This window comes from Rana temporaria, chromosome 1, assembly GCF_905171775.1.
Source record: "Rana temporaria chromosome 1, aRanTem1.1, whole genome shotgun sequence".
In the NCBI taxonomy this organism is placed as follows: Eukaryota; Metazoa; Chordata; class Amphibia; order Anura; family Ranidae; genus Rana; species Rana temporaria.
This window is the reverse complement of record NC_053489.1, coordinates 169,036,446-169,056,546: the sequence shown is the minus strand read 5'-3', so window position 1 is coordinate 169,056,546 and position 20,101 is coordinate 169,036,446. Positions and strand designations below refer to the sequence as shown.

Here is a 20,101-nt window from a genome sequence, read left to right as displayed (position 1 = left end):
CTTCTCTGACCACCATCCAGAGCACTCTGCAGCATTTACAGGCCTCCTGACCATCCAGAGCACTGCGTGCATTACAAGCCTCCTCAGACCACCGTCCAGAGCACTGTGCAATGCATTACAGGCCTCTTCAGACCAGCGTCCAGAGCACTGTGCATTCATTACAGACCTTCTCCAACCAGCATCCAGAGCACTATGCAGCATTTACAGGCCTCCTGGCCGTCCAAAGCACTGTGCGCATTACAGGTTTCCTCAGACCACTGGCCAGAGTACTGTGCAGTATTACAGGCCTCCTCCGATTGTCCACAGCACTGTGCATTACAGGCCCCCTCAGACCACCATCCAAAGCACTGTGCAATGCTTTACAGGCTTCCTCAGACCACCCAGAGCACTGTGCAATGCATTATAGGGCTCCTCAGACCAGCATCCAGAGCACTGTGCAGCATTTGCAGGCCTCCCGACAGTCCAGAGCACTGTGTGCATTACAGGCCTCCTCAGACCACCCAGAGCACTGCGCAGTGCATTACAGGCCTCCTCAGACCAATGTCCAGAGCACTGTTGTTCATTACAGGCCTCCTCAGACCACCAACCAGAGCACTGTGCAGCATTTACAGGCATCCCCACCATCCACAGTACCGTGTGCATTGCAGGCCACCTCAGAGACCACTTTCCAGAGAACTATATGCAATTCAACCCCGCTTTAAGCCTCATACACACAATCGGATTTCCATTGGACAAATCTGTGGAATTTTATGCAAAGGGCATTGGCTGTGAACTTGGTATGCATACAGATGGCAGAACCTTTTCAGCCAACATACATGAAACTACGTATTTTTTCAGCTCTTTAGTGCCACTCTTTGGGCAGCTTCTGCTAATTTTGTCTTATGGTTAGCATTGGTTCGGATCATGCGTGTTTGTACTTTGAATTTTTTTTCGACAGACTTGTGTACACAAGATCGGATAATCTGACAACACACATTTGTTGTCGGAAAATTTAAATGCATGCTATAAAACATTTGTTGTCGGAAAATCCGACAAAGATTGTCTGATGGAGCCTACAAATTATCCGACAAAACCCTGTCATCACACATTTGTTGTCAGAAAATCCGATCGTGTAAGAGGGTTTAGACCAGGGCTGTCCAAACTTTTTTAAAAGAGGGCCAGATGATCAATCATGTGAACATGCGTGAGGGCCGACCATTTTGCCTGACATTCTTTGAACCATTAAAATTCGGTCGAGCACTAATACACTACCCAACAAAAATTCTCTTGCCTTTGTGGCTGTGTGCGAGTTAAGAGATGAGCTTGGGCGTGTTATTTGAATATACTGTATTTATTGGCGTATAACATGTACCTTCATTTTAAGAGGGAAGTTTCAGGAAAAAAAACTTACATTTTAAATAAAGAACTGTAAAGCAAAATAAGGATCAGTGCCCATCTGCAGCCTCACAAGTGCCCATCTGCAGACCTACCATTGCCATCAATGCAGCACCCCCAATTGCCAGATTGTCAGGAATGCAGAACCCACCATTGGCAGGAATGCAGACTCATCAGTGCAGCCTCATTGATGCCCATCCATCTGCAGCCTTGGAGGGGACAGGGATGGGGCAGGACGAGTGCCAAAAGATTACATACAGGAGAAACTCCTGTTTACATGGTAGCCTCTTTAATAAAAAGTCCTGCCTCTTTTGATGGACAGAACAGTCATCCAATGGCAGCGCAGGAGACGGGACTCCCTATTACAGAGGCCGTCCGTAAACAGGAAATTATCCTCCTGTATGTACGGCACTCATTCCGCCTCCTCCCTGTCCCCTCCAAGGCAGCAGCCAGAATATATATATTTTGTGGCCCCGGTGCTGGGAGCCACAAAAGATATATATGTCCACATAACCAGGCATAGCCCGCGGGCCGGACTTTGGACATGCCTTCTTTAGACCATCCAGAGCATTGGCAGGCCTCCTCACACCACCATCCACAGCACTGCGCATTACAGGCCTCCTCACACCCACATCCAAAGTATCTGTGTAGTTTGTTCAAACCTTAATATCATAAATAATAACATTAATAATAATTCAAATATATATATTATTTTTTTACTCCAGGGGTATATAATGAGTTTGGAAATTCTAGAGAAATACACTGCAATACAATTTAAAAAAATACATTTGATTTTATTAGACTAAAATGTACTGGAGATTTTGGTCGACTAAAACTAAAGCAATTCAGATGAGTAAAATATGACTAAAACTAAAATGGCATTCTAGTCAAAAGCCATACCTCACAACATTTTGAGGTGGGAATAAGGGACACCTATTAGTTAAAGGATGTAGGCATAGGACACACACCCCCTGTCACTCCCCCTTAACCCTTTCCCGCCGAGCGCACGCATATATGCGGGCTCGGCTTTCGGGGGTTATACCGGGATGATGCCCGCAGCTGCAGGCATCATCCCGGTACCGTTGTTTAGAGCCCACAATTGGCTATCCAGGCATAACAACCGATGCGGCTAAAAGCCGCTCGGTTGTTATGCCAGAGGAGCAGGAGGGGACATCCCCCCCTCCCGCTGCTCTGACCGGGCCTCCCGTCCCACCGGGAGACGCGATCCGCCGCCTTAAGTGTCTCGCCCCAGACTGGAACGAAGCCGCAAACGGCTTTGATTCAGTCTCCGCAATGTAAACAAGGAAGTGGCGTCATGACGTCACTTCCATGTTACTCGCCTGCCAATGGCGTCGGATTTAAGAAAAAAAAGTTGTAATGTCTAACTATGAGGCCTCGTACACACGACAGAGTTTCTCGGCAGAATTCGTCGAGAATCTCGGTGAAGAGCCGGATTCTGTCGAGAAACTCTGTCGTGTGTACATTTTCGGCCCGATGGAGCCGCCGAGGAACTCGTCGAGCAAATAGAGAGCAGGTTCTCTATTTTCTCGATGGCAGTGGATTTTGGCTCGACGAGTTCTTCATCGGGCTGTTTTTTAAACGAGAAACTCGGTCGTGTGTATGCTAAGAAACCTGTCAAAAACTTAGACACTGGAGAACAACATCGGTAAAAGTAGCGTTTGGAATGGAGATGGCACATTCGTGTCGCTTCCAACATTATTTCATCGTTTATTTGCAGCGCTTTACACAATTTTTTGTAAGGGCACAAAACAGCAATATTCTTTTTTTCTTTTTTTAGGATATTCACACAGAGTTCCTTAAAATTTGGTGGAACCTTTTTCTTACTGATCTCAATATTTTTTTTTTTTAATATTCTCACCTTATTTTGGTCCTGTGTTTTAAATCCTGCTCTTAATATTCACCTTAATTTTAAAGTTCACAAAAATGCAAATCCTTTTATTTTTTGTAATGTCAAGTTCCCCCCATAGAAACCTTATTGCTTTGTCTTATCTCATCTGTCCCTTTCAAATTACACCTTATATCCAATTTTTTAAAAAAAATAACCTGCCTTCTCACTTGCAAAATTGTAAATCAAAAAAATACAAGGACAAGTATGAACTGTAAAATAAAAAATTAACCATTTATTTTGGTTATAAAAATAAATTAAGTAGGCAAAAGTCAGCACTGGAGAGCTTGCTGCCATTTGTGCACAGCCAGGTGTGGCCTGATGTGACTGGTGAGCAGTTGGAGGCCAAAATGGGGACTTGAGAGGTTCATTCAGGAAGGAACGCATCAAGGTCTTGGACTCCCCGAGGTCACAAACTGGAGCAGGGCAGGCAGATGTCACCAGGTTGTGGTACTATAGCAGCCTGAACTCTGGTACACCACATGGAAGTAAGGGAGTCACTTTCTTGATTTCTTCAAGGCCTTCCTTGGTGGCTTCCCTGCAGCCTGCTCTTTCACCTTCTCTGCAGCCTTCTCAGCAGCCTTCCTCTTCTGCCTGGCTGGAGGTGGTGCCACAGGGGTAGTACTCATGCCAGGAGGAGGAGTAGACGAAGGTGGTGGAGGATGAGTAGACGACGGTGGTGGAGGAGGAGGAGCAGTAGAAGGAGGTGGAGCATTAGAAGGAGGAGGAGTAGTAGAAGGAGGAGGAGTAGTAGAAGGAGCAGTAGAAGGAGGAGGAGCAGTAGAAGGAGGAGGAGCAGTAGAAGGAGGAGGAGTAGAAGGAGGAGGAGCAGTAGAAGGAGGAGGAGCAGTAGAAGGAGGAGGAGTAGAAGGAGGAGGAGCAGTAGAAGGAGGAGGAGTAGAAGAAGAAGAGGAAGAAGAATGTTGAGAAGGAGCAGGAGAAGAAGAGGAAGAAGAATGTTGAGAAGGAGCAGGAGAAGAAGAGGAAGAAGAATGTTCAGAAGGAGCAGGAGAAGAAGAGGAAGAAGAATGTTCAGAAGGAGCAGGAGAAGAAGAGGAAGAAGAATGTTCAGATGGAGCATGAGAAGAAGAAGGTGGGGGAGGTTGAGAAGGAGCATGAGAAGAAGAAGAAGGTGGGGGAGGTTGAGAAGGAGCATGAGAAGAAGAAGGTGGGGAAGGTTGAGAAGGAGCATGAGAAGAAGAAGAAGGTGGGGGAGGTTGAGAAGGAGCATGAGAAGAAGAAGAAGGTGGGGGAGCTTGGGAGTTATGTGGTGTGTGAGGATGGGGATGGCGGCAAATGACAGTGTCCTCCGTGAGAAGACCCCTCACCCCCTGATTTGCGAGGGTGATGAGGAGTCCCTCAAAGAGGAGGCGCTGGTCTACTGTCATTTCGGACATTTTGGCCAAAACCACCGTTACAAATCCCTCCTGAGCAGTGGGAGGCTGTTGAAGGGTTGCATGGGCGTCCCGAATGAGGGCTAGTGAGGCGTCACGCACCCTTGTATCCCTCACCTGCCTTCTCGGACGCAGGCGAAGAGGAGACACCTGACATCTTGTACTTCGCCCAGCCACCTCGTCCAACCCACTTGGGCCTGCCACCTCATGCGCTCCACTTGGGCCTGCCACCACGTTCAAGCCACTTGGGCCTGCCAACACGTCCAAGATACTTGGGCCTGCAGCCTCCTCCAAGCCACTCACCCTGTCCTCCTCCTGCCTGGCATTTTCCCGATCCTCCTGCTGCCTGGTCTCGTCCTGTGTATGGAAAAAAAGTACAGTTTTACTTTTTTTTTTTTTTTTTTTTTTTTTTTTTTAAGCTCCTGACTGTTGCATATTTTTTAGTCACGACTTAGCTAAGCCAATCATTGTGACCCATGTTTTATGGTGAATCACACAAAAATAATTCCTGGCCAATACTGACAAATGTTCTGTATAACACTTTTAGCTCTAACTTTTTTTTACCTTTAACATCTTAATTTACATCTCTTTAACAACATTTAAACACCACACATTTGCACATTGAAAGTACTATATACCTGGCTCCAGCTGGGCAAATCCGGATCTTCATCCAGGATGGAAGGCTGCTGAGAGGGTTCATCTGCAGAGGGAGCAGCAGGTTGGCTGGAGGGAAGGCTGGAGGGAAGGCTGGACCTTCTGTTCCTTCTGGGGGCAAGGCTCGAAAGTGACTCCCTTACCTCCAGGTGTTCATCCAGGAAGCTCAGTTTGCTATAGTACCACAACTTGGGTTTAAATACCCACCCTGCTCCAGCTCCAGACCTCATCGAAGCCAAGACCTTGTTACGTGCCTTCCTGTAGGTGCCTCTCAAGGTCCCAATTTTGACCTCCAACTGGTCAGTTGTCACATCAAACCCCACCTGTCTCCGCACAAGTGGGAGCAGGCTCTCCAGTGCGGTTTTGCGCAAGTCTCTGTTTCGTGATATGGGGTCTTTGGTGGCCCACAGAACAGGAAGTTCTTGCCACCGATCGATAAATATCTCCAAAAAATCAGGTCTGTTAAACAGGTTCATCTTTTCCTGTCCAAAACCAAGGAGAAATAAATAATGTCAATACACAGTCTATAAAGTTAATTACTCTTTCTCACCAGCTAGCCCTTAAAGGGTCACTAATGGATAACTTTTTTTTTGGAGGAAATGACTGTTTATAGTGTCTAGAGACATACAAGTGCATACATATAATGTGCCTCTAGTTTCACTTTTGCTTTTAAAATGATTTAATGTTTCTGTGAAGTAAAGAGACACACAGAACAAAAAAAATAAAATCCAGGGCATATTTTCATTTCAAAAATTATTAGCATTGTTTCGGTGGATTTTTAGACACACAGCTTAGACCACAGTGACAAGCTCCCCTGATAAATTTTAGAGGGAGCCAGAGAACCAGGAAGTGAGGATTTATGCAAAGGATTACAGCTGCTTAAAAGCAAAAAGGGACAATGAGGACATGAAATCATGACTGATATAATGTAAAGTTAGTTATTTCTGCCCCAAACAATTTGGGCTTATTGCTCCTTTAAATGTCTGTCTTTCCTGAATATGCCACTGCTGTCCCAAGTTCGAAGCATACCTACACGCTTGTCGTTCAAACGTCTTTCTTACGCAACCCGGTCGTATGGACGCTACGTGTGTTCGAGCCTTATATACACTCCGCACACGACATCCGCCCATGCTTAAAAAAAATTGATGTTTCCCCCCGCCCCTTATCTTCCGTCGCGAAAACGACAAGGAGGAATTGGCAGCAGATCATGTTGGGTCAGTTCCTAGGAAACAGATGACCAGTTGTGTAGAACTAATAAGCCAGATCTCATCCTCATTTGTGTATGAAACGTTAGAGAAAAGCACTCCGATCTAGTTTGGTCAAGACATAAAAGCGACCATTTGCATCATGTTTAAACCGACTTTTTTTTTAGAAGACATCCTGATGAGAACCGAGATTGCCCACACAACAGTAGTTGGATCAAAATGCATAAGCAAAGCGTTGGTTACGTACGACGGCACTATAGCGGACCATTACCTTCAAATTTCGAACTAGCTATGTTTTAGTTTATGAACATAAGATGTAGCCCACAAAATCATTCAATCAAGAATAACATGTAAAATGTAGTTACATACCGGTCTTTGACCCGATCGTTATCTCCGCCGTCTTCCACAAACTGTGAACGCCCCTTTTACTCACGTGGTAGCCCTTTATACACGCGCATGTGGGACTTTACGCACGTCTCCCCGCCCCTGACGTTCATGGTGTCGTATTTTCCCCGCCCCTTTTCAATCTTTTTTTTGTTGGGAGCACATGTTGGATAATATGGCAGCAAGACAGGAGCCAGGCCAGGCGGGACGAGGAATCACACGGAGAATCCGTTTTAAGGCCACCAACATGACCTTTGAGGAAATGGTGGAGATGGTCCTCATCCTCAAAGCAGAGGACTATGATGGGAGGCATGGGCCATACAAGTACCCTAATAAGGTCAAGGCCCAAATAATGGAGAAGGTGAGGAGGAGTCTCCATCAGAAATTTGGGGTGAAAAGATCCAAGGAGCAGATCCGGAAAAGGTGGTGTGACCTCAAAAAACGGGAGCCGGAACAAATGAAGAGGATCAGGAGAGTGATTAGAAGAAGTAAGTTTGTTATATATTTTGTAAGATTTGTTCCGCGCCATGTGTTTTTTATTTCAGGTTGTACTGTATTATGTTTTTCTGCACAAGAATTTGTCGTCAAACTGGACGTACATTCGGAACGACAAAATATTGTGTTTAAAATCCTCAAAATTATGACATTTCACAAAAATTGGGGTGAGATCAATATTGAAAATTATGTAGATGTGCTATTAAAACAACAAAACTTTTTGTTAAATTAAAATATATACAGTAAAAGGAGAGTCTGCTCAGCAGTCGGTGACACATGTGGACTCATTTGCATAATTGTTGTCCCCTTTAATAACCCATTTTGGGGTTCACACAGAGGTGAGGTGATCCAGTGTATACTTGGTTGGCTTACATGTTTAAAAGTAGACCAAAGCTACAAGAATTGTCATGATCTTTGTGAATGCCTTCAATCCTGTGTTTTGCCCTGAGGGGTTTTTCAAAACATCAATAGTCCCAGAAATTGTATAAAGTGAATCATATTCCTCTTTCAGGCCTATAAGCTATAAAAATCCTGTTTCCATTTTCTTCATTCTCGTAGGGCGTCATGAAGCTTCGACACGGGAGCAAGAAGTCCATCAAGCCACACCCCCGAGGGATGGTGATGATGCGCAGCCTGCCACCACATCAGGTAAAGTAACATATAACTAACCCAGCTTCAGGTAATGTAGATGTAGGCCTGCCTAATTTTAAAAAATGGTTTTGTCCCACATTTCAGGATCAGGTGGTGGCTTGGACTTGGACAGGCATACTGTCCAGATGGTTATCTCGGAAATCTGGGCCTGCAGAGAAGAGGTGGAGGAGATTCATCTGGCCAACAGAAAAATTAAAGAAAGAACAAGGAGGGTGGAAAATAAATTAAAAAATTTACTTGATGTTTTGGGGAGAGTCTGAATCAGAAAAAAAAAAAAAATTCTAAAAAACCAGATTTTACAGTTTATTTAATTAAAAAAACAACAAAAAAATAAAAAAAACAGATTTTACTGTTTATTTAATTAAAAAAACAACAAAAAAATAAAAAAAACAGATTTTAATGTTTATTAAGATAAAAAAGACCAAAAAAATTACAAAAATGATTGAATATTGTATGAGAAAAAAGACCAAAAAAATTACAAAAATGATTGTATATTGTATGAGAAAAAAGACCAAAAAAATTACAAAAATGATTGTATATTGTATGAGAAAAAAGACCAAAAAAATTACTAAAATGATTGTATATTGTATGAGAAAAAAGACCAAAAAAATTACAAAAATGATTGTATATTGTATGAAAAAAAAGACCAAAAAAATTACAAAAATGATTGTATATTGTATGAGAAAAAAGACCAAAAAAATTACAAAAATGATTGTATATTGTATGAGAAAAAAGACCAAAAAAATTACAAAAATGATTGTATATGAGAAAAAAAAACCTAATATTTTTGGAGGGTATTTTGGAAAACAAACCAAAAAAAAATTAGTAAAATAAAGAGCTTTTGAACCTCAAAAAAGTGTGTGGTGTTTTTCCTAAAATACGTAAAATTTTCGAGGGGTTTGGTTTGGGGATCACCTGGGAAATGTTTGCTAGTTGATAATGAAAATACACTTAGTTACACTTAGTAAAGAACTCCAAGCAACACAAGCAAGACATAACAAGTTTATAAAAAATATTCAGATTTATTTTTGGGAAAGATTAAATTATGGCAAATTTGCTTGAGATGGTATTGCCCCCCTACCCATGAAATAGTCCATGTATTTGTCCCGGACTTCACGGGCACTCTGGGGGGGCAGTCCTGTGTGGCCAGCTTCAAGGCCCGCCAAAGTTTGTGATGGAGCCAAAAGTTGTGCCTCAGGCCCAACCAGGGCCATATAATTTGGAGATTGTCTCCGCAAAAAATTATGGAGAATGCAGCATGCAAAAATAATAGTATTCCACTTATATTCCGCCATGTGGAGAGAGGTGAGGAAAAGGCGGAACCGGCTGGCCATGATGCCGAAAGCGTTCTCAACCACTCTGCGTGCTCGGCCCAGCCGGAAATTAAAGACACTCCTCTCTGGGGTGAGGGTGCGCTGAGGGAATGGCCTCATAAGATGGGGTCCCAGGGCAAACGCTTCATCAGCCAGGAAAACAAATGGCAGGCCTTCTACATTCTGGTCATCCGGTGGCAATGACAGATCATCATCCTGAAGGCGAAGCGCAAACTCCGTCTGCCTGAAGGCTCCCCCATCCGATATCCGTCCGTTCATCCCGACATCCACAAAAAGGAATTCATACTGTGCTGACACCACCGCCATCAGCACAATACTGTTGAACCCCTTATAGTTAAAGAACTGGGATCCCAAACGGGGTGGAGGCACGATGCGGACGTGCTTCCCGTCGATGGCTCCCCCGCAGTTGGGGAAGTTCCATCGGGTCTGGAAGTCCAAAGCCACAGACTGCCACTCCTGTGGTGTGGACGGAAGCTGGGGATGAAAAAATGAAAAAAATTAGCCACATAACCTTGCAAGCAGATAAGACAAAGACATTATAAGCACTATAACATTTCTGGGAACTAGCATATTATATCTAAATATATTTAGACAATTAACACATTAAACACCCCCTCTGATGGGCCAGTGCCCAAGTTTGGGGGAGGGCTAGATGAGTTTGGGAGTACAAAAATAATATAATTTGGATTATTGGTGAACATAGACTTTACAACACATTTTGGAGGGGAGGGCTAGATGAGTTTGGGAGTACAAAAATAATATAATTTGGATTATTGGTGAACATAGACTTTACAACACATTTTGGAGGGGAGGGCTAGATGAGTTTGGGAGTACAAAAATAATATAATTTGGATTATTGGTGAACATAGACTTTACAACACATTTTGGAGGGGAGGGCTAGATGAGTTTGGGAGTACAAAAATAATATAATTTGGATTATTGGTGAACATAGACTTTACAACACATTTTGGAGGGGAGGGCTAGATGAGTTTGGGAGTACAAAAATAATATAATTTGGATTATTGGTGAACATAGACTTTACAACACATTTGGGAGGGGAGGGCTAGATGAGTTTGGCATTACAAAAATAATATAATTAGGATTATTGGTGAACATAGACTTTACAACACATTTGGGAGGGGAGGGGGGGGGGACATTACAATGGATATAACACAATACATTGGGAAGTGACTAGACTAGGTAGGTTGGGGCCCAGGATAGCATGCTGGGGAGGTAAGTGATGGGAAATATGCATGTAGGCCAAAAAAGGGGCATCAAAGTTTACAGCATGCATGGGGGCAAAGGGGACAATCACAGCATATTCCAGACATGGTAATTAGGGAAGGAGGAGATAACTACAAGACATTAGCATACATTATAGACATAAAATGTGATATTAAAGGACCAAACTTACCCTCATATATTCCTCCTGCAGAACCTGTATGATGGCAGAGCAGGTGTCAGGAATGATGAGGCCCAGAGCCTGGGGGGAGATGCCCGTTGAGAACTTTAAGTCCTGAAGGCTTCTCCCAGTTGCCAGATAACGGAGGGTGGCAACTAGCCTCTGCTCAGCACTGATGGCTTCCCGCATAACGGTGTCCTGCCTGGTAATATAGGGGGACACCAAAGCCAACAGGTGCTGAAAGACGGGATCAGACATCCTCAGGAAATTCCTGTAATCAACAGGATTATTTTCCTGAAGCTCCCGCAGCAAAGGCATGTGAGAGAATTGGTTCCTACGGAGCAACCAATTCTTGGTCCATGAACGCGTCCTCCTCCTGTTCATGAACTCCTCATCGTCTAGGTCATAAACAAACAGACCTACACACAGAAGATGCTTAGCACGAAGTCGGCGACGACTAGGTGCCTGCAACATGGCTACAAGGCTAGGAACGAACGACAAATCAGAATTGCACTAAACAGACCGCAGTGAAGAACAGCAAGACCTATGAAGAACGACCCTGACAATGAAAAACGCGGGGACAGGACCGCAATGTAAAACAATACGACCTGACCGCACGTCCCGATTGCCTAGATACGACCCCCACAAGTACAAACTGAACGGCAGAGATCAATCTGAAAGCACAAAGACTGAAAAGCACGAATCGTCACTCACCAAACTTTTACTAACACGCGTAAACACGGAATCAGCAAAAGGAGCCCCAAGGGTGGCGCCAACAAAATCAAACCTCCCCTTTATAGTCGCGTCATACGTCGTGAGCGTCACCGCGCCGGAGAACGACCAAATTTTGGTCTGTTACGTGTGTACGCAAAGCAAGCCTGTCGAGCTTCTCGACAAGTTCAACAAGGAACTCGACGAGGAACTCGACGGGCTTGGCACGTCGAGTTCCTCGGCCGTGTGTACGGGGCCTGAGAGGAAACATTGGCTCTCTGTAAGGCCTCCATGTAGGCTGACCATGTCTTCTCTCTAATCTCAGTGTTTATAAAATTCTGTGCAGGATCCTGGACGAGGGTAAAACTGCCTTTATTTTATTTTTTACTTTTTATTTAATCGTGACAGCACTTTTTTTGTCAGGCCTAAGTTCAGGGAAGAGTTGAAATGGTTTTACAGCCTGCCACTTCTATACTTACAGGAAGAGGGACTACAGTTTATGTACATCATAAAAAATCATGCAAATCGCTGATTCAGTTCATTACAAATGGCCAGTAGCCACTGTGATCACCATATGTACAGTGAGGAAAATAAGTATTTGAACACCCTGCTATTTTGCAAGTTCTCCCACTTGGAAATCATGGAGGGGTCTGAAATTGTCATCGTAGGTGCATGTCCACTGTGAGAGACATAATCAAAAAAAAAATCCAGAAATCACAATTTATGATTTTTTAACTATTTATTTGTATGATACAGCTGCAAATAAGTATTTGAACACCTGTCTATCAGCTAGAATTCTGACCCTCAAAGACCTGTTAGTCTGCCTTTAAAATGTCCACCTCCACTCCATTTATTATCCTAAATTAGATGTACCTGTTTGAGGTCATTAGCTGCATATAGACACCTGTCCACCCCATACAATCAGTAAGAATCCAACTACTAACATGGCCAAGACCAAAGAGCTGTCCAAAGACATTAGAGACAAAATTGTACACCTCCACAAGGCTGGAAAGGGCTACGGGGAAATTGCCAAGCAGCTTGGTGAAAAAAGGTCCACTGTTGGAGCAATCATTAGAAAATGGAAGAAGCTAAACATGACTGTCAATCTCCCTCGGACTGGGGCTCCATGCAAAATCTCACCTCGTGGGGTCTCAATGATCCTAAGAAAGGTGAGAAATCAGCCCAGGACTACACGGGAGGAGCTGGTCAATGACCTGAAAAGAGCTGGGACCACCGTTTCCAAGGTTACTGTTGGTAATACACTAAGACGTCATGGTTTGAAATCATGCATGGCACGGAAGGTTCCCCTGCTTAAACCAGCACATGTCAAGGCCCGTCTTAAGTTTGCCAATGACCATTTGGATGATCCAGAGGAGTCATGGGAGAAAGTCATGTGGTCAGATGAGACCAAAATAGAACTTTTTGGTCATAATTCCACTAACCGTGTTTGGAGGAAGAAGAATGATGAGTACCATCCCAAGAACACCATCCCTACTGTGAAGCATGGGGGTGGTAGCATCATGCTTTGGGGGTGTTTTTCTGCACATGGGACAGGGCGACTGCACTGTATTAAGGAGAGGATGACCGGGGCCATGTATTGCGAGATTTTGGGCAACAACCTCCTTCCCTCAGTTAGAGCTTTGAAGATGGGTCGAGGCTGGGTCTTCCAACATGACAATGACCCGAAGCACACAGCCAGGATAACCAAGGAGTGGCTCTGTAAGAAGCATATCAAGGTTCTGGTGTGGCCTAGCCAGTCTCCAGACCTAAACCCAATAGAGAATCTTTGGAGGGAGCTCAAACTTCGTGTTTCTCAGCGACAGCCCAGAAACCTGACTGATCTAGAGAAGATCTGTGTGGAGGAGTGGGCCAAAATCCCTCCTCCAGTGTGTGCAAACCTGGTGAAAAACTACAAGAAACGTTTGACCTCTGTAATTGCAAACAAAGGCTACTGTACCAAATATTAACATTGATTTTCTCAGGTGTTCAAATACTTATTTGCAGCTGTATCATACAAATAAATAGTTAAAAAAATCATACATTGTGATTTCTGGAGAACTTGCAAAATAGCAGGGTGTTCAAATACTTATTTTCATCACTGTAGATGTGACAAAGCAATACTAAGTGCAGTGTTACTATATGGGTTTAATTTTCTGCAGTGAAATTAGAAAAAGTAGCAGGCTGCTTCAGTGTGCCTAAGCCCTGGTTCACACCAGTGCAACTTGCCATGCGATTTGACAGTTCAAAATCGCATGACAAGTCGCACCCCATTGCCTGCAATGGAAGCGTTTAAATTGTTGCGACTCAAAAAAAAAGGTTAATGCACTACAATTTTGGGATTTCATTGCGACTTGCATTGACTTCTATTAAATGAAGTCGCAAGCCGTAATGAAATTGGAGATCCAAGTCACACGGATCTGCAGCTTTGAAATCGGACTGAAGTAGCGCGATTTCAAAGCCGCACTGGTTTAAACCAGGGAAGAGTCATTTTTTGCAGATTTGTTACATCAACAGTCTTTGTTTTTTTTTTTCTCTCTCCTCTTAGCAACTTGTAAAAGATTTCTAGTCTAGATGGGGTTAAGCCTAAGTGACTTTTATAAAAATTTATATAAAGCTATATTTTTTCTGACATAAAAAAAGAAAAGCTTTAAGGAAGAACTTTGTGCAATCCACAAAACAAATCAGCAATTCATTTTTCAGATGTACTTTACACAATAGTAAATGATGTCCCATAAATATAGGGGGCATAATGCTATTTTATGGAACAATGAATTCTGCCCCACCACTTTCTTTGATTATAGTGGTCTCCAAACTATGGCCCGGGGGCTGGATGTAGCCCTGTGCTTGCCTTTATCTAGCCCTTGAGGCATTATTTCATCCACTGACACTATTGATGGGGCACCATTCCTATTTCTCCCACAGACAGCGATGATGGGCTACTATTCCTCCCACTGATACCAACAATAGGGGCACTATTCCTTCCACTGATATTTACTATGGGGGACCATTATTCTCACGAATACCAACAAAGGGGCACTATTCCTCTGAGTCTCTGACTAAAAAAAATTATGGGGCATTGTTTATTCCCACTGATTAGGGATGACCTGAACACCCCCCTGTTTGGTTCGCACCAGAACCTGCGAACACACCAAGGCCCGGATTCTCGAACGAGTTACGCCGGTGTATCTCCAGATACGCCGTCGGAACTCTAAGTCCGAGCCGTCGTATCTATGTGCCTGATTCTTAGAATCAGTTACGCATAGATTTGTATTAGATCCGACCGGCGTAAGTCTCTTACGCCGTCGTAGCTTGACTGCATATTTACGCTGGCCGCTAGGGGCGTGTACGCTGATTTACGCCTAGAAATATGTAAATCAGCTAGATACGCCAATTCACGAACGTACGCCCGGCCGACGCATTACAGATACGCCGTTTATGTTAGGCTTTTCCTGGCGTGAAGTTACCCCTGCTATATGAGGCGTACACGAGGCGTACCAATGTTAAGTATGGACGTCGGGCCAGCGTTGAATTTTTCACGTTTTACGTCGTTTGCGTAAGTCGTTCGCGAATAGGGCTGGGCGTCATTTACGTTCACCTTGAAAGCATTGGCTTCTTGCGGGTTAATTTGGAGCATGCGCACTGGGATACTTTCACGGACAGCGCATGCGCCGTTCGTAAAAAGCATCATTTACGCGGGGTCACATTAAATTTACATAACACACGCCCACATCTACCACATTTAAATTAGGCGGGCTTACGCCGACCTATTTACGCTACGCCGCCGCAACTTTAGTTTGAGAATACGGCACTTGCCTGTCAAAGTTGTGGTGGCGTAGGATGTACGCAGGATACGTTACGCCCGCACAAAGATACGCGGTTCTACGTGAATCCGGGCCCAAATGTCTATGGGAACTCGAACATTTGAAATCTAAAGTGCTAATTTTAAAGGCTAATATGCAAGTTATTGTCCTAAAAAGTTTTTGGGGACCTGGGTCCTGCCCCAGGGGACATGTATCAATGCAAAAAAAAGTTTTAAAACCGGCCGTTTTTTCAGGAGCAGTGAATTTAATAATGCTAAAAGTGAAACAATAAAAGTGAAATATTCCTTAAAACTTTGTACCTGGGGGTGTAAAGTAAGCATGTGAAATAGCGCATTTTTCCTGTACTTAGAACTGTCTCTGCACAAAGTGTCATTTTGGGAAGAAAAAAAATCATTTAAAACCGGACTCGCGGCTATAATGAATTGTCGGCTACCGGCAATTCAGAGATATTTGGGGGGAATCCCATGTCATTTTTTTTTTAAATGACGATGGGGTTCCCCTTAATATCCATACCAGACCTGAAGGGCCTTGTAATTGAATTCGGGGGGAGCCCCACGCTTTTTTTTTTTTTTTAATGAATTCTCTCTGAATTGCCGGGAGCCGACAATTCATTATAGCCGCGAGTCCGGTTTTAAATGACTTTTTCTTTCAGACATGACACTTTGTGCAGTGACAGTTCTAAGTACGGGAAACATGCGCTATTTCACATGCTTATTTTACACCCCCCCCCCCCCCCTAGGTACAAAATTTAAAGGAATATTTCACTTTTATTTTTCGAACTCGAAGCTCATCCCTACCACTGATGCCTGGGAGGTTTCTACTCCCATGAGCCACAGTCTAGCCCCCTAAAATCTTAAGGACTGTAAACCCCTTTGTTTAAAAAGTTTGTAGTTTTTTTTTTTTTTTAAAGCAAATTATACTTACCTGCTCTGTGCAATGGTTTTGCACAGAGCAGCCTTGATCCTCTTCTTTTTGGGTCCCCACCAGTGGTCCTGGCTCCTCCCCTCTGTCAAAGCACTTTAGGCTTTGAAAATGAAAGCTCAAAATTTGTCGTCATGTGCAGCTGCTCCAGATTCCGGCTTCCCTGGTCTTAGAAACGTTCCCATCATAGTTTATTGTTGCAACTCACAGTTGAAGAAAACAACTACACAGTCTGTTTTTCCTAGGGTTTATTTAGCTAATTTTGGATTTAATCTAGGTATATACTGTGTCAATTCCCCTAATTGTTTGACCCAATGACCATGTTTTTTTTAGAAATGGATAAAGAGGTCAAATGCCAATGTGTACACATTAGGATCCTTCTTTCCTTGTAAATGATAACTTATGTGCATATGGCCATAAGGGTGTGACATCATACAAAGTGTTCTTGCAAGCAAGTAAAGTATAAGCAGCGTGAAAATGTACCCTGTTCTCTTTGTATTGCTTCCTTTGTGAAAAATATCTGGTGATCCTGCCAGTCCCTTTACTTTCCTATTTTAAACTGCAAATTAACCATGGTAGATACTGAAGCACATCCATCCCAGTGTGGTCAGTTTTCTTTTTTGTATGCTACTTGGGAGCATAGCCTGCTTGTAATACATTGGTCAGGTTTGTGCTGACACACCCCCTGTAGTCTCCCCCCTCACCTCTCTAAGCCCCTAATGCAGCAGAGAACAGAGGTCATATGATCACAAAAAGAATGGCATTTATAATGTTTGTGCCTTGAAAAATTATCCATACCCCTTGAAATTTTGTCATGTTACAACCAAAAACGTAAATGTATTTTATTGGGATTTTATGTGATAGACCAACACTAAGTGGCACATAATTGTGAAGTGAAAGGAAAATTACAAATGGTTTTCAACATGTTTTACCAATAAATACCGTATTTATCGGGGTATTGTGCGCTCCGGCGTATAGCGCGCACCCCTAAAGTGGACCCGCATTCATGTAAAAAAAAACATTTTAGTACTTACAGTTTTGGTGTCTTGCGTGGCGTCTATCGGTGGCCTCGTCGGGTCCGGCGTCCGTCTGCGGCTTCGGTGTCCTCCTCGTCGGGTCCGGCGTCCTCCCCACTCGATCCCCGCGCTGAGTTTGAACTACTGCGCTGGCATATACCGAACGCAGTACACTCGTGTATAGTCGGGCAGGACGTGACTGCGGGAGGAGCCAAGCCTGCCCGACTATACACGAGTGTACTGCGCTCGGTATATGCCGGCGCAGTAGTTGAAACTAGGCTCGGGTATCGGCGTATATCGCGCACCCCACGATTTTGCCCTGAACTTCAGGGCAAAAAAGTGCGCGGTATACGCCGATAAATACGGTATGTAAAAAGTACATTTACGTTTTTGGTTGTAACATTTCAAGGGGTATGAATACATTTTCAAGGCACTGTATATAAAAAACATTTTGTCTTGCAATTCTATTTTAACCACTTCAGCCCCGGAAAGTTTTACCCAGGCCATTTTTTGCGATACAGCACTGCATAAATAGAGCTTTCTTTTGGCGGTGTTTGATCACCTCCTGTGGTTTTTTTTTTTTGCACTATAAGTAAAAAAAAAAAAAAAGACAGATTTGAAAAAAAAAAAAAAAAAAAACAATATTTTTTTACTTTCTGCTATAATAAATATCCAATAAAAAAAATTCTTCATCAATTTAGGCCAATATGTATTCTGCTACATATTTTTGGTACAAAAAAGTAGCATCTACAAACTACGGGATAGATTTAGGGACTTTTGTTTTACTAGTAATGGCAGCGATCTGTGATTTTAAGCGGGACTGCGAAATTGCAGTGGACAAATCTGACCCTGACACTTTTTGGTGACCACTGACACCAATACAGTGATCAGTACTATAAAAATGCACTGATAAATGTATAAATGTCACTGGCAGGGAAGGATTTAACACTAGGGGGCGATCAAGAGGTTAAATGTGTTCCCTGGGAGGTGTTTCTAACTGTGGGGAGTTTAGTCACTGGAGGAAAAGAGAGATTGTGATTCAGCTTAGCTGAAAACATGATCTATCACTCTTCCTCCCTGACAGATCAGCAGTGTGCTTTTTTTACATTGACACACCGCTGATCCGTCACTTCTGTGAAGGATTGGCGAGTTTTGGTGGCCATCGAGGCCGCTGGACCTGCCGATTGGCTACCGCTGTGACCAATTATAGCGGGAGCTGTGTAGGAAACCTTACCTTGCAAAAAAATAAAAATACAAAACTTCAGTTTAACTGCTTCCGGACTGCCCCATGTACATTTACTGCGGCAGTTAACGGGGCGCTGCACGTACGTGATTTTGCACACCCGGGCCGCCCTGCCGCAGTAAATGTACATGGGGCAGTCTGGAAGCAGTTAAACTGAAGTTTTGTAATTTTTTTTTTTTTTTTGCAAGGTAAGGTTTCCTACACTGTCCCTTGCAGTAATTGCTTTCTGCCACAAGGCATTTTCAGTCTTCCAGGTTGAAGGATGGCCAGCATCATTTAGCTCATGTTCCCCCGAGTTGCCATTGACACAATGGACAGTGCTAGAATAAACCGTGCTCAGATGTTATTATGTGAATGCCATTAAGTGCAGGACCACCATCAGTACCCCATCCCCACTGCTTCTGAAGGAGAAGGAAAAGAACCCGTGCCATAATTAGACTGACCAGAAGGCTCTTGTTATAAAACAAAAACAAACAAAACCTTTTAAAGCGCAAGTAAGCCCTGAGGAAAGGATTAAACCAATGTCTGATGAAGGGGATTACTTGCACACCTTTAGCTCTTGCAGCCACATATATTCATAGATCACTTAATCTAATGCTGCAATATATATTGTTTGTATTAATAAACAAACCCCTTTATTTCATTATTATAGCAAAATCACCAATACAAGAGTCTCTGAGCTAATATAGCTTCATTCCCATATCCCATTCCATAGAATTGTATAAAATCGAATTGCATAGTAGAATGACGGTTCAGTTCATCAAAAAATAGCTTGTTTCTATTTCACTGTCTTCAGTACATTTCCACAATATGTCTCTTATCTAGGCCATGTATCCAGGCCAAGTAGTATCATGGTCAACGTGGTTATTTTATAGAGATCAATAGAATATATTTTTAATCCTCATGGAGAGATCCATTTGTTGAGTTTCTCTTGATCATTTCGATGCCCCCTGCCATCACCCTTGGATAAATGGGTCACTAGCTGTATGGAAGCTCTTCATATGTAACCTGTTACTGTCTTTGTGTCTTCTGTGTATTCAACGACATAGAAGCTTCAATGGCAGGATGGTATTGTGTCCATATTCAGGAATCTGACGTGCATTTTCGTTTCAATGGAAATGCTATGCCAAATCTAAAAAAATAATAAAACATAAATAAGACATTTTGAAATATTACCTACATATTTATTCACTGTTCCTAGATTATGAAAATGTTCTTACATAAATTGGGTTATGGAAACTATAGAGTTGTTATGTAATAGTTTCAGGAGATTATCAGGACTGAAGAAATGTAAAAAAGCCATTGCATATCATTGATCAGTGTTTTTTAACAAATAGTTGAGCTGCTGTTCAGAAGAAAACTACTAACTGTCATTTTGTTTTCTCCTCAAGCTCAAATTTTCTAAGCACTGACCGATTCCCACTCCCCTTGAATATTAGTATGAATCAGAGTGCTCTGGGATTCCTTTGTCATTGGAGCACCCAGCATTATTTATTTGTAAAACCAAAGATTGTATGTAAATAACCAAACCATCACCGTCAGCAATTACAGCCTCCATATTCTTAGGGCCCTTTCACACGTAGCGGATCA

The 20,101-nt window shown here is 43.1% G+C and overlaps 1 protein-coding gene across 2 annotated transcripts in view; it reads right to left on the bottom strand.

Moving 5' to 3' along the window:
• Window positions 1-19,120: 19,120 nt before the first annotated feature.
• Window positions 19,121-20,101, bottom strand: part of TESC (tescalcin) — a 79,419-nt gene continuing 78,438 nt past the window's right edge. The window contains exon 7 of one of the 2 annotated variants that reach the window (XM_040345933.1): window positions 19,121-19,643. In XM_040345933.1, coding sequence (XP_040201867.1) covers window positions 19,566-19,643 — 78 coding nt within the window. In that variant the 3' untranslated portion in view covers window positions 19,121-19,565. The remainder of the gene's footprint in view (window positions 19,644-20,101) is intronic. The other variant, XM_040345942.1, reaches the window with a different exon arrangement.